The following is a 15,424-nucleotide window of genomic DNA, read 5'->3' on the forward strand; positions in this document are numbered from 1 at the left end:
AGAATTACCTACATTCCTACCACCACAATACATATATTCTCAAAAGTATGATACTACATACACTGCCAGGTAAACAGTGCAAGAAACACTGTACACAGCTACAGAACCTTCACCAAAAGAACCAGCACAGTCAGGTTCTCACTAAAAATAATAAATCCAGAATATGACAGATTTATTACACAGACAGTTGCTGCGTCTGAAACTCACATAAAAGACAAGTTTAGCCTACTCAACATATTTTACATATATCACCCAAAATATGGAACTGCATGACAAGACACAAAAATACACAAATCCTGTGCAGGGCCTACAACAAATCTTAGCGTTTGCTATTGAAGAAGTTCAAAACTTGACACACATTCGCAAAAAGTGGCGATCAGAAGTAAAATCTCACAAAAGTAACACTTGACACTTGCGTGGCCAGTAACCACATCAAACTTATGTTACAGTTAGTACCGGTGTGGTACACAGATAAGTCACAAATGGACATCACAAAGTTCAACACACTCTTGAACGAGAGCGACAAACTTTCGCCCGAAATTGCAGTGCAGTGTTGTGCATGCATGAACACGTGCCGTTTATAAAATTACAAAAACGTACAGGAAATGTACATGAAAAAAGCAGGTGGGTACGGGATATGATGGCGGTGAAACGTTTGGGAAAATCGATCTTGGTTCCCGGCCGAGCCCCCAATTTGTTACGATAGGTCTTAGTCAATCACACAAAACGTAACTTAAAATGAACTACACAAGTCCATTGCACAAATGAACACAAGATCGATTCAAAGAACTACCGATAAGTGTATTTAAAACTGGTACAAAAACTATTATAGAGAATTTACATCTTTTGACAGAAACGCCATCCCACCCGACGACTTGCATCGTCTCCAACCAATTCCTAACCGGCCGGGATGACCGAAGACAACCGAAGGAGGTCACAATACGTGTAGTCCAAGTTCAATATTGTCAATGCGACGAGTTGTAAATGCTTATACATTTACAAACTTTCAAAAAAAGACTTCTTAAAAAAAGCTTACACATTTTAAAATAATAATTTGCCAGAAGATACAAAACCTTCATAAATCGTCAGAAAGGTTTTTAAGACAAGAAATATGAGTCCTCAAAAGAACATCGTTTCCAGGGAAACCGATCGGCTCCACCTGTTCGACCAACTATGATTTGCAAAATGCAAGGCGGTACAAATTTCATGCCAAGAAGTTCACTTAAAACGTTGTAAAATGATGACTTTATCCAATGGCCTCTTTCGGTAAAAAAACTCCTAATTATATTATAACCTCCTGGTAATATCCATGGAAATTAGCTGAGTTAATAGACTTTTGCAGTGCCTATCAATCGCGCCGGCTGAATCATATAAATAGATACTATTAACATTGTGGCGGTGTAGTTCCCATTGTTTGCCCTCCCACTTCACACCACGTCAGTAAGTTTTATAAGTGCGGGAGGGCGTGCGATAAGGAAAATGGCCAAACGGACGTCATCACCCCGGTTATTCAGATCTCAAACAGAGGGGCAACACCCATTCTGACCAGAGTTGCTGATGCCCGATTTTATATGCACCCAGCGAAGATTTTTCAATAAGGCACCAGAAAATCTCTTTCAAAGTCAAGAAAGCACCTGACCACGAACGATTAATGACTTCCTTCGGATCTCCGAACATTAACCAAGAGATTGACATCTGACACATATCATTTGATTCAGTAAGGTAGATTTAGGTAAAAGGCAGGCTCGCATTCAAAGATCGATAAAGACCACTTTGTTTACATTTGATTCGGGCGAAACCACGGTCATTTGAATAACTCTAAATAAGCAAATAGGCTAAATAAGTAATGAATGCATTCCAAATCATCCCAAAATCCGAATGCAAGCATTTAAATTACGAGATACAATGGTTTCATGCAGAACAAGAGGATTTTATGAGACTTCATAGAAATTTTTCCATTGGGTGTATATAAATAATGACCCGATCGACTGTATGTGACTGTCTCTGACTCTGCAGACAACTAGGCTAGACCTAAAGAATAATCTAGTCCAGGTAACCTCGACCCTATCCGCTGCAAAGCAGAGGGTCGAGGAAGCCTCGTTGATTTACCCTATGTGAACCATGCATTTTCAGTGCATACAGTGGATGCACTGTCATACAAAGCGCTCTGGTATCGCAGATTATTCACTTGGATCGAGGTTACCCGTCAAACAGAAAAACACGTGGCCGGACACCGGAATCTTACGCCCCCAAATCGAGTTCATGACGAGTTTATTGCCGTCAAGTACTCGACTCTGAAATCTGTAAATGGAGGAGACTGGAGAAAGAGACTAAGCATGATCTAGAACAAAAGAAAATTGAAATCACAAAGTTTGATGAATATTTATAGACTTTCCATTATGACCAACAGCCCCAATTCCTCAATCTGTCATGTGCCACCTCCAATTCCCGTGGCGCAGTTGACATCTTTAGATTTCAGTTGCCACTATCAAGACCAACTCATACCAGTTCGCCCACACCAGTCTCCCTCTAGTCATGACTTCACAGCTTGTGAATTCTCAGTTCTAGTTCCAGTTTATGTTGTTGTTCGCCCTCGCAATTGATATAGACCATAGGTCTTTGATGATTTAGTGTGATCTGCTTCCTCGGAAATCCAACTTGAATGGTTTGACTAATTTCTGTGATGGCCAAACCTCTCGAAGCGTTTTGCTAACCAACTGGCGTAAACCGCCTAGCGTATTTCATTGTCTTCTTACTCTGTCCTTTACTCATATCTTTAATTGTGTGTACTGGTGATAATATAACGCTATTAGGTAGCATTACTAGTCTGCGTTCTTTTCGATATTTACGTTGTTTCCACGGTATCCCAATATGCCAATTACTGACCGAAACAATGGTCACCTTATATATTAATCTTTGTTACAGTTTTCAAAGGAGCCAGAGGAGAGCATATGTCTCTGATAAATGTTACACTGGAAAGTAAGTTTTTGTTTATATGTGAAAATAAAAGCGTTGATGCCTTTCGATAGTCCGAAAAGTGAAAAGTTTCTATATACGGGACCAACAACACTTCCAACAGCATTCTCGGTTGAGGAAAGACACGATATAGTGATGGGGTATTCTTTCTTTATCCTTTTATAGAATAGGATATGTGAATTCTCAGTTCTAGTTTTGTGTTGTTGTTTTCCTACGCAATTGATATAGCCTATAGGTCTTCGATGATTCTGTGTGATCTGCTTCCTCGGAAATCCTACTCGAATGGTTTTATTAATTTCTGTGATGGCCAAACCTCCCGAAGCGTTTTGCTAACCCACTGCCGTAAACCGCCTAGCGTATCTTATTGTCTCCTTGCTTTGTCCTTTACCCATATGTTTAAATGTCCGTACTGATGATAATAGAACGCTATTAGGTAGCAATACTATTCTGCGTTCTCTTCGATATTTACTTTGTTTCGTCTGTATTCCAATATGCCAATTACTGACCGAAACAAAGGTCACCGTATTGATCTTTGTGACAGTTTTCAAAGGAGCCAGAGGAGAGCATATGTCTCTGATAAATGTTACACTGGAGAAGAAGTTTTTGTTTCCGTGTAAAAATAAAGTCGTTGATGCCTTTCGATAGTTCGAAATGTGAAAAAAACGCGGGATCGAAAACACTTCCAACCGCATTCTCGGTTGAGGAAATACACGATATAGTGCAAGGAATCCTTTATTTATCCTTTTATAGAATAGGATATGACCTTGTCGACTTACGAAATAACGTCCTTGGGCATTGCGTTCGAAACTCTGCCAATTATTCAGTTCAAAAAGCGCATTCTGGCCGCGTATCCAAGTTATATTAAATATGGAGAGAAAAGGACGACGATAGCTTCCTTTGACAGCGCCTGCTATTACAAAGATGTTTTTCAAGACAATCGGCAAGCCAAGAATACAATGGTTAGTTGAACATGGGTGATGACGAGGTAGGATTATTGTGTGAAAATGACGAGTTGATATCTCAAACAACTTAAGTACAACCGGTTTGTATCCACTTTCCCGGCGCACGTAGTAGAGCAGCAATAATTTCCCGTTGTGAATACCACTGAACATTTTACTAAAATGACAGGAAACAGACACATTATGAACGAGTGCGTAAACATTCCTTTGTTCAGGTTGGTAGACAAGTATATTTCTTAAGGCATGAACATGTCCTCTATCATCTCGATGAACAAATAGTATCGAATTAGAATAGTCGTCAAACATGAACAGCCTGGCTTCATATATATTCCAAATGACTGATACGGGGGGTTTGAAAACGACTGGTTCAGAAATTCTGTACGTTTGGGTTCTTTTTTCCTGAAAGAGCAGTTGTTAAAGTGTAAGTAGATGAGCGCTGCACTGCTTTTCATTCTTGTTACCACAGTACAGTGAGCCTTTAATCAGGGACCCAGAAACTTCTGTGCGGAATGCAATATGGTATGATTTACTGCCACAATTAGTATCATATTTGACTTTGAGACGGATTTTAGCTTAACCACGATCGAGTTTTGGCATGTGATAAAACCTTACCTCTAGTTGATACATAAGCCATACTGTAGTAATCGTTACATCCTCCCCCTCCAAACATGTTGCCTTCTCACTATGCAGTCGGCAAACATGGCCGTCATTATGCCCTGGGGTGTTAATAGTTTTGCAACTTAGCACCAAAAAGCAAACAAATGCGCAATGACACATCGACCGCATATTTTTATCAGCAAAACTTGGCTGAATTATTTCTCGATCATGTGTAACCTTTTCGTAAAACCTGCTTTGGGTTGGGACCATTGTCAGTTATTGCCGAAAATGTACGAGACCACTATATCAAAGACAAGGCATGATCATGACCACTGGGCAGTATCAATCAACGTTGCATTAATTCATCCGACAACTTGACCTAATTCAATCAAAGATCTGATTGGCTTATTCAAACAAGAACATTTCAACATGAGAGGGCATCAGAACTATTTCTGTGAAGCCGAAATAGTGCCGATATTTTACAAATACATGTAATTCAATTTTATAACAAGCATTATTGCCGGCTATTACTGTAGAAGAATTATAATGAAACACACCGTGGCAACACCTTGGATACTTTGATTAGAATTTGTTAATTCGGGTTTTCCGTGAAGCAGGAAACCGCTTGACAACAAGTGGTCCGTTTCAGCCAATCGACAGCTCGGAGTCGAAAGTACACCCTGCTTTATGAAATTTGGTACTATATACTATATGTACTTCCTGTAATCACCTATGTGCCGTTGACGTTACCGCAATAGCTCACCTACCGATCCCGATGGCCCAGTGGAACAGGCGACCGCCTCATAAATTGAGGGTCGAGAAGTCACCGGTGACTATAGTTCACCGTGCTTTATGAATTGTGTTACTCTACTTCCTGAGGTGTCACCTTCTTGAGGGGCGAATGTGTTGAAAGGCACTGCTGCTAAAAGGCGTTGTCGCAAGTGCTCAAATACCGAAGGTCGAGCTGACGCGGGAGTCGAAGGTACACCGTGCTTTATGGAATGCGGCACTCTACTATCAAAACACTATCCCTGGTTCAGGCAATGAGAATACGAATCGCTTTATTGATCAACAGAAACATAATGTTTTTTTCAAGATGTTGTCTCCGACATCTCACTTGCATCGATCGAGTGCGGATTGAAACTAAATGCTGTATTTTGAGAGAGAATTCTTTAAATATGCATCCAATATTATCGATGGGTACTTGTAGTTTCAAAGATTTCGGTATTTCTTCTCTCTTGTAGTGAGGGAAACAAGAAATACATACATATAGTCCAAGTTTGATGTTGACATTGCGACGAGTTGTATATTCTTATACATGTACAAACTTAAAAAAAATGACTTAAAAAAGCTTACACATTTTAAAATAATAATTTGCCATATGATACAAAACCCTCATAAATCGTCAGAAAGGTTTTTAAGACAAGAAATATGAGTCCTCAAAGTAACAACGTTTCCAGGGAAACCAATCGGCTCCACCTGTTCGACCAATTATTATCAAATGCATGGCCGTACAAATTTCATGTCAACAAATTCACTCAAAACGTTGTAAAATGATGACTTTATCCAATGGCCTCTTTCGGAAAAGGAACTCGTAACTATATTAGAACCTCTCGGTTGTATCCATGGAAATTAGCTGAGTTAAGCGACTTTGCCGTGCACATCAATTGCGCCAGCTGAATCATATAAATATATACTATTAACATTGTGGCGGTGTGGTTCCCATTGTGTGCCCTCCCACTTCATACCATGTCAGTAAGTTTTATAAGTGCGGGAGGGCGTGGGGTGAGGAAAATAACCAAACAGACGTCATCGCCCCGGTTATTCAGACCTCAAAACAGACGGGCAGCTCAAATTCTGACCTGAGTTGCTGATGCCAGGTTTTATATGCACCCAGCAAAAATTTTTCAATAAAGCAACAGAAAATATCTTTCAATGTCAAGAAAGCACCTTGCCACGAACGATTAATGACTTCCTTCGGATCTCCGAACATTAACCAAGAGATTGACATCTGACACATATCATTTGATTCAGTAAGGTAGATTTAGGCAAAAAGCAAGCTCGCATTCAAAGATCGATAGATGTTGTGGCGATGATTTTGGAATAGGCTGTAATGATGGAGGCTGTGACGAGAGACAACGTTTTGTAATTGTTGGAAGTTGCTGCGAAATAAAAGTGTTATTTTCGATATTCATTTGTGTTATGTTGCCGAAGTAGCGGGCCTAGGGAATCGTAGAAACATAAAATGGTCTCTATCGACCGGATAATTGACTTTTGATAAAATATCGATGATCGCAAAGTGACGAGGATCTTGACATAAATTTGTCGGAACTGTGTATTGTGTACATGCTGTGTACATTTTTGTATGGGACGGTGCTGTTCGCGCTGAAAGCTGGATTATAGGCTGTTCGAGAATTTGTGACTTTGCCGATATTTTCTTGACATTTTGACTTTGTTTCGATGGAAATTCGTGTGGCTAGTGACTCGATGTTCCGTATTTTGATTCTGCATATTGGCACGATTGGCTGTTTGTAAACGTGTGACTTTAGTGACAATATTCAGGATTCATCGTTGAAAACTGCGTTGGAACAGAAACTTGCTGTGGTGTTCGATTTGACATTTGTCTTGGAACTTCTTCTGTCGCATTAATTTGTGGAATTTCGTAAAACACTGACTAACTTTCCCCGAGTTTTTGCGGTGTATTCGTGTGGTGTTCGATTTGTTGGCTGACTTTTCGAGTATCCTGCTAGAGTGAGTGTGAACACCAGCCCGATTCTCTCCCACAAACTGTGCGATGGTATGGTAATCTGTAAACTGTTGTCAAAAAATCGATAGGCGGCGTTCGTTAAATCAGTATTATGATCACATGCATATCGTGTATACTCGGTGAATGTAATTTATAAGATGGCAGAATTCGATTCTCAGTTCGAGGACGAGATGGCGGAAGATGGCGTTGCAGATTCTGCCCGGGCTATGCAAAGGATGTCGTCCCCATATCTTGGGGATAGAAGCAGCAAGCAGAGAAAGCCACCTACGTTTTCAGGGCTACAGCTGCTCAGTGATGTGGCAGCCACCGACTATATGGATTTTATGGACAAGATGCAATCCGAGTTAGAGAAGAGCCGATTGGAGGTGGCCAGGCTTACGGCTAAATTGCGGCACTGCATGCCAGTGCAACCACCAGCCAAGTTACGGTCTCAGGATGATGAGCAGCATGTTTCACAGGCAATGCCGTTATCGACCGGGCATACCGAGCCTATAGAACATAGGCCTACTTCTTTTTCGAATCCACAAGAGAAGGCCATGAAGACGTCATCGCCAGTTATGCAGTCTGAGTCTAAGAGGCCACTATTGCAGTCACCTGATGCATCAAGCACCCCCCGAGTGCACTTACCTATGATGAATATAAGTGACATCTCACCCCATCCCAAGTCGAGTTCGCTAGCCGTGGTTGAAGTTTCACCAGAGTTGTCAAGGAGAGAGCCAAAATCTCCTCAGCGTCAGCCCAAGACCGACACCCAGGTCAGTCATGTCAGTGATTGGCAACAACGATTGGTGGATACCATGGCTTTACCGAAAACCTCTATGATGACATTTTCGTGAGATCCCAGACAGTTTTGGATGTTTATGCGACGTTTCAATAGCTGCATTGGGGACACAACCGTTGATGATAGCGCCAAGTTGAATTGTCTGTTTGAGTTTTGTAAGGGCAAAGCTGCAGCTGTGATTCAACCGTGTGCCATTATGGATCCACGTAAAGGCTATATCCGAGCCCTGGAGTTGTTGAAGGAGCGATTCGGTAATGAGTACCAGATATCTGAAGCTTGTGTAAAGCACGTGACGGAAGGTCCAGTGATAAAGGGGACTGATTCTACGGCTCTGCAAGATTTGGCTGATGAGGTGTCAAGCTGTAGTGAAACCTTACAAGCAATGAACTGTATCGGTGAAATCGACACGAGATCAAGGGTCGTACAGATTGTTGAGAGGCTACCTTTGTTTTTAAAGTCCAGATGGCGTAAGCTTGCAGTTGATAAAGTGGTGAAGGATAAAGTTTATCCAGGGATACAGGAACTTGTAAATTTCCTACAACTTGTCGCTCGAGAGGCAAACGATCCCGTATTTGGAGTCACCAAGCCGTCGGAGCAAGACTGTTCAAAGAAGGATGGTCGCACCGCAGGTGTAAAGCCACAGGGTTATGTGCAATGAAAAGCCAGATCCCACACTACAGGTGAAGCCAAGAACCTTGCGAAAGCCAACATGAAATGCTACATCTGTGAATCCACACACAGATTGTTGGACTGTCCTGTTTGGAAGTCGGCGGCCGTGCCAAGGCGATGGAGCCTAGCAAAGGAAAAGAGGTTATGTTACAGATCTTTGGCGGGAAATCATATGGGTAAAAACTGCCCCCGCGGGAACACATGCAATGTCAATGGCTGTGGTAAAAGTCACCGTTTCCATCTTCATGAAGACCGACCGTCACCAAAGTCAAAAGCCGACCCTGCCAATAATGCCAACAGTTCCTTTGGTACCAGTGATTTTCAGCCTAATGTACCCATACAGGTTGTGCTGCGGACGGTTCCAGTGTGGTTAGTTGGTCCAGGAGGAAAGAGAGTGCTGATAAATGCCCTATTGGATGAAGGATCTGACACGTCTTATGTTCGAGCGGATGTCGTAACAGCTCTGGGAATAAGTGGAACTGAGGAGAATTTGAAGATTGCTTCAATTGCTGACTGTGTGTCACTGGACAGCCAGAAAGTAGAAGTTCAGCTTGAGAGTATAGATGGCAGCACGGTTCGGAAGATGAAGATCTGGACGATGAGTGACATGTGCAGAAAGCTACCGATACAGAATTGGAACCACCACAAGACTAAGTTTGACCATATTGCTGATTTGGAGTTTCCTACAGCATCGGGTAGGAAGACTGTTGATGTTTTGATAGGATCTGACTACCCAGAGTTAGGTATCGCCCTTGAGGAGCGTATTGGAAAACCCGGCGAGCCAGTCGCAAGGAGAACACCGCTTGGTTGGACGTGTGTTGGTCCTTTACCCTTGATCAATGTACATCAGACCACCACCAACTTCACGATGAGCTTTCATGCCACACACGAGTCAACCGATCAGCAGTTGCAAAAGTTGTGGGACCAGGACGTCATTGGAGAAGTTCATGAGGACATCCATACTCCAGAAGACAAGATGGTGATTGAGAAAACTAAGAGTTCGATAAGGAAGTTACCAGACCGGTTCGAAGTTGGGATTCCTTGGCGTGAAGACCCTCCGGATTTAAAAGATAACAGAATAGTGGCTGAAAGAAGACCTAGATCACTTGAAGCCAGTCTGGTGAGGAGACCGGAAGTAGCCAAAAGATACAAAGAAGCATTTGAGGCGACTGTCGAGAAAGGATACATCACCAAGATATCATCGGAAAAAGCGCAAGAACCAGGATGGTACCTGCCGCATTTTGCCGTGATCCGGGATGATAAGCAAACTACGAAGGTGCGCATCGTTTATGATGCTGCAGCAGCCTACGAAGGAACAAGTCTGAACCAGAAGATGTTCCCAGGTCCGAAGCTGCAACGAGATATCTTGGAGATCCTGCTGAAGTTTCGCTTGAAGCCTGTTGCCTTAATCGGAGATATAAAGGAGATGTTTAATCAAGTCAGTATGGCGGAGAAGGACAGGAAGTTTCACCGGCTGTTGTGGCGGCATCTCGATCCAACAGCACCCATTGAAGTTTATGAAGCAACCAGATTGGTGTTTGGTGATGCAGCATCTCCGTTTTTGGCGCAGTTTGTAACAAAACATCAAGCCGAGGCAATGCGAGAGCAGTATCCGGAGGCAGCAGAGGTTGTTCTCAAAGCAATATACATTGATGACGTAATCGACAGCCTTGAAGATGATGATGAAGCCAGGCGTATGCGCCAGGATCTACAAGCCGTTTTGAAACCAGCTGGTTTTACAATCCGCCGTTGGTGCAGCAATAGACTTGCTGTTCTAGAAGGGTTGGACGAGTCGGAGCAAGCATCTGGAGTTAATCTGGAAGAGTCGGTACTTCCCAGTGTGAAGACCCTTGGTGTTGAATGGGATGCAGCTTCGGACACGTTTACCTTCATCTTAAGCAGTACCGAGCAGACGATTACCACGAAGAGACAGATTCTGAGTCGTAATGCAACCATCTTTGATCCGTTCCAATTCTTGGCCCCTGTTGTCATCCGGGGCAAGATAGCTCTGCAAGAATGCTGGTTACGTGGAATCGGATGGGACGATGACCTACCAGATGATATCCAAACTAGACTTGACCAGTGGATAGGAGAGCTACAGCGGGTGAACGAGATTCACATCCCTCGGTGTTATCGCAACAGGCCAGTTGAAGATATCGTGAAGATGGCCCTACATACATTTACAGATGCCTCGAGACTCGCCTACGGGGCAGTAGCCTATCTTAGGTACCAGTATACAGATGGAGAAATTGGGATCAGCATGGTAGCTGCAAAGTTTAAAGTTGCTCCACTGAAGAATGTTAGCATTCCCCGGCTCGAGCTGATGGCTGCAGTTACAGGAGTGCGTCTAGCCAACGTCATGGCCAGGAGTATATCCGTCCGATTACTAGATTGTGCCCACTCGTTGTGAAGAAATAGACAATCAGACTTCAGACTTCGCTAGCATCCTACGCTTGAACTTTTGTGATGATAACTTGCGTTTGGTTATTTGGACATTATAATAACTCGACATAGTGTGGTTGTTTTGAGGAAATTTGGATGGTTAGAATCTTCGCAGCAATTGGGGTCCAAGCCAGAATAATGCTTCCCAATTGTTGGGTGCACGCCGTGCGCTGCCCAGGCTGAGTTTCTTAACTATTTTAATTTGCTCTTTTCTCGTGTTACCAGTTAAATTGGACTTTATTCGTTAGACGTGTGCACTAGTATTTTTATCACCGCGGAATTAATGTATATCACTTATATAAGTTCTTTCGGGATTCAGCAGATCCACATTAATTTCGGACATCTAGCATAAGGATTGCTTGTTGTTAACTTCGCAGATCGTTCAGCGCTCACCGGGCCCGGATTAACCGGACTCATACTTCGGTCCATAACGGGACAACTTCGTTCTTTTTTCGGTCTTCAATGAGACAATTTGTATGTGTTTTGGACTCTTAACGTTAGTGATGAACATTTCGTTACCACTGTCTGTTCATGAGGGGGAGAATATGTTGTGGCGATTGATTTTGGAATAGGCTGTAATGATGGAGGCTGTGACGAGAGACAACGTTTTGTAATCGTTGGAAGTTGCTGCGAAATAAAAGTGTTATTTTCGATATTCATTTGTGTTATGTTGCCGAAGTAGCGGGCCTAGGGAATCGTAGAAACAATAGAGACCACTTTGTTTGCATTTGATTCGGGCGAAACCATGGTCATTTGAATGACTCTAAATAAGCAAATAGGCTGAATAAGTAATGAATGCATTCCAAATCTTCCCTACATCCGAAAGCAAGCACTTAAATTACGAGATACAATGGTTTCCTGCAGTACAAGACGATTTCATGAGACTTCATAGAAAATGTTCCATTGGGTGTGTAAAAATAATGACACGATGTGCTTTATGTGACTGTCGGTGACTCTGAAGACAACTAGGCTAGACCTAAAGAATAATCTAGTCCAGGTAACCACGACTCTATCCGCCGCAGAGCGGAGGGTAGAGGAAGCCTCGTTGGTTTACCCGAGGTGAACAATGCATTTTCAGTGCATACAGTGGATGCACTGTCATACCAAGCGCTCTGGTATTGCAGAGTATTCACTTGGATCGAGGTTAACCATCCTACAGAAAAACACATGACCGGACCTCGGAATCTTACGCCCCCAAATAGAGTTCATGACGAGTTCATTGCCGTCAAGTACTCGTCTCTGTGATGAGTGAATGGAGGAGACTGATGAAAGAGTCTAAGAATGCTATAGAGCAAAAGTAAACTGAAATCACAAAGTTTTATGAATATTTATAGACTTTCCATTATGACCAACAGCCCCAATACCTCAATCTATCATGTGCCACCTCCAATTCCCCATGGCGCAGTTGGCATCTTTTGCTTTCAGTTGCCACTATCAAGACCAACTCATACCAGTTCGCCCACACCAGTCTCCCCGGAAGAAACCTCTCGAAGTGTTTTGCTAACTAACTGGCGTAAACCGCCTAGCGTATTTTATTGTCTCCTTGCTCTGTCCTTTACCCAAATCTTTAATTGTCCGTACGGGTGATAATAGAACGCTATTAGGTAGCATTACTATTCTGCGTTCTTTACGATATTTACTTCGTTTCCGCGGTATCCCAATATGCCAATTTCTGACCGAAACATTGGTCACCTTATTAATCTTTGTAAAAATTTTCAAAGGGGCCAGAGGAGAGCATATGTCTCTGATAAATGTTACACTGGAAAATAAGTGTTTGTTTTTATGTAAAAATAAAAGCGTTGATGCCTTTCGATAGTTCGAAAAGCGGAAAAAATATTTATACGGGACCGACAAAACTTCCAACCGCATTCTCGGTTTAGGGAAGACACGATAGAGTGCAGAGAATCCATTCTTTATCCTTTTTATGAATATGATATGACCTCGTCGACTGACGAAATAACGTCCTTGGGCATTGCGTTCGAAACTCTGCCAATTATTCAGTTCAAAAGGCGCATTCTGGCCGCGTATCCAAGTTATATTAAATATGGAAAGAAATGGACGACGATAGCTTCCTATGACAGCGCCAGATATTACAAAGATGTTTTTTAAGCCAATCGGCACGCAAATAATACAATGTTTAGTTGAACATGGGTGATGACGAGGTAGGATTATTGTGTGAAAATGACGAGTTGATATATCAAACAACTTAAGTACAACCGGTTTGTATCCACTTTCCCGGCGCACGTAGTAGAGCAGCCATAATTTCCCGTTGAGAATATCACTGAACATTTTCGTAAAACGAGAGGAAACAGACACATTATGAACGAGTGCGTAAACATTCCTTTGTTCAGGTTGGTAGACAAGTATATTTCTTAAGGCATGAACATGTCCTCTACCATCTCGATGAACAAATAGTATCGAATTAGAAAAGTCGTCAAACATAAACAGCCTGGCTTCATGTTTATTCAAAATGACTGATACGGGGGGTTTGAAAACAACTGGTTCAGAAACTCTGTACGTTTGGGTTCTTTTTTCCTGAAAGAGCAGTTGTTAAAGTGTAAGTAGATGAGAGCTGGACTGCTTTTCATTCTTGTTTCCACAGTACAGTGAGACTTTAACCTTGGACCCAGAAACTTCTTGACGGAATACCTTATGGTATGATTTACTGCCACAATTTGTATCATATTTGACTTTGAGACGGATTTTAGCCTAACCACGATCGGGTTTTGGCATGTGATAAAACCTTACCTCTAGTTGATACATAAGCCATCCTCTAGTAATCGTTACATCCTCCCTCTCCAAACATGTTGCCTTTTCACTGTGCAGTCGGCAAACATGGCCGCCATCATGCCTTCGGGTATTAATAGTTTTGCAACTTAGCACCAAAACGCAAACAAATGCGCACTGACACCTCGACCGCATGTTTTTATCAGCAAAACTTGGCTGAATTATTTCTCGATCATGTGCAACCTTCTTGTAAATCCTGCTTTGGGTTGAGACCATTGTCAGTTACTGCCGAAAATGTACGATACCACTATATGAAACACAAGGTATGATCATGACCACTGGGCAGTATTAATAAACGTTGCATTAATTTATTCAACATCTTGACCTAATTCAATCAAATATCTGATTGGCTTATTCAAACGACAACATTTCAACATGAGAGAGCATCAGAACTATTTCTGTGAAGCCGAAATAGTGCGGATATTTTACAAATAATGCAATTTTATGACAAGCGTTAATGCCGGTGTAGAAGTTTAAAATGTCCTAGGACAGGATTCTATTATGCGCTGAGCTATTGACGGTCATTGCTACTATAGAACCATATGCCATAATCTGTCAGAATACAATAGGCCCGGACACTTTTTCTAGGGGGGACACTTTTTACTTTTACACCGGCTATAAATGTACAAGAATTACAATGAAACACACCGTGGCAACACCTTGTATACTTTTATTGAATTTCCCATTTGTAAGCAACATATTGGCACTGATCGTTCGGCCAGACAATTGATCTGGGTATTTCCGAGTATGATTAGGACAAGCGAACATTGCCGAAAGGGAGAGGACTGAACTGAATGGGAGACTGCCGTTCGAACGCACAAACTGAATCCAAACATGCTCGCTGCAGTGACGGCAAACTCTCCACAAGTTGAACCTCTGCCCGAGTTGCCACTGCAAAGTTTATATTTCATTCATTTCTTCTTCGTTTTTGCCATCTATAGTCGATCCTTTTATCACTTGAATTACCCTGAAACAGCGTGGTAATATAAATTACTATACCGGCTACTGGCCGCCGGACATTGCCAATAGACCCGACGTAATTCTTTGTTAGTTGGTGAAATTAAGGGGCGAATGGTTTGAAAGCTGCTGCTGTACAGGTTGTTTTGAAAATATTGCTAACGAATCTTAAAATTTCCTGCGTCATTATATCATGTGGATGAACGAAATCAGTTTTGTCAGTTTTTCTGACAATTTTTTATCCATTTTTGGCCAACCCGGTATCATAACGAGCATGTTGTAGTTTTTCTCAAAACTCGTGAGTGCCAGGAATGCAGTAGGAATCAAATTCTCCATTCTAAGGTCGGTAAGAAACGGCATTCGCATGGCATTGGGCAGCGCATTATCCGCAAAAAATAGTGGTATATCTACGATTGGTATTAGTGGCTTATAACGTACATATCCCATGATCCAAATCAGGCTGCCCCACCTTTCAGCTAGGGGTGGAAC

At 42.2% G+C, this 15,424-nt stretch overlaps 1 protein-coding gene across 1 annotated transcript; it reads left to right on the forward strand.

Annotated features, from left to right (window-relative positions):
* The first annotated feature begins 8,789 nt into the window (after positions 1 to 8,789).
* On the forward strand, positions 8,790 to 11,159 carry LOC135502620 (uncharacterized). The gene has a single exon (XM_064795570.1). The coding sequence runs from the start codon at positions 8,790 to 8,792 to the stop codon at positions 11,157 to 11,159; it is 2,370 nt and encodes a 789-aa protein (XP_064651640.1).
* The last annotated feature ends 4,265 nt before the right edge of the window (positions 11,160 to 15,424 follow it).

This window comes from Lineus longissimus, chromosome 18 (assembly GCF_910592395.1).
Source record: "Lineus longissimus chromosome 18, tnLinLong1.2, whole genome shotgun sequence".
In the NCBI taxonomy this organism is placed as follows: domain Eukaryota; kingdom Metazoa; phylum Nemertea; class Pilidiophora; order Heteronemertea; family Lineidae; genus Lineus; species Lineus longissimus.

What these genes read in the sequence shown, in the direction of transcription:
- LOC135502620 (XM_064795570.1), top strand. Translation starts at nt 8,790, where the DNA reads ATGAAATGCTACATCTGTGAATCCACACACAGATTGTTGGACTGTCCT.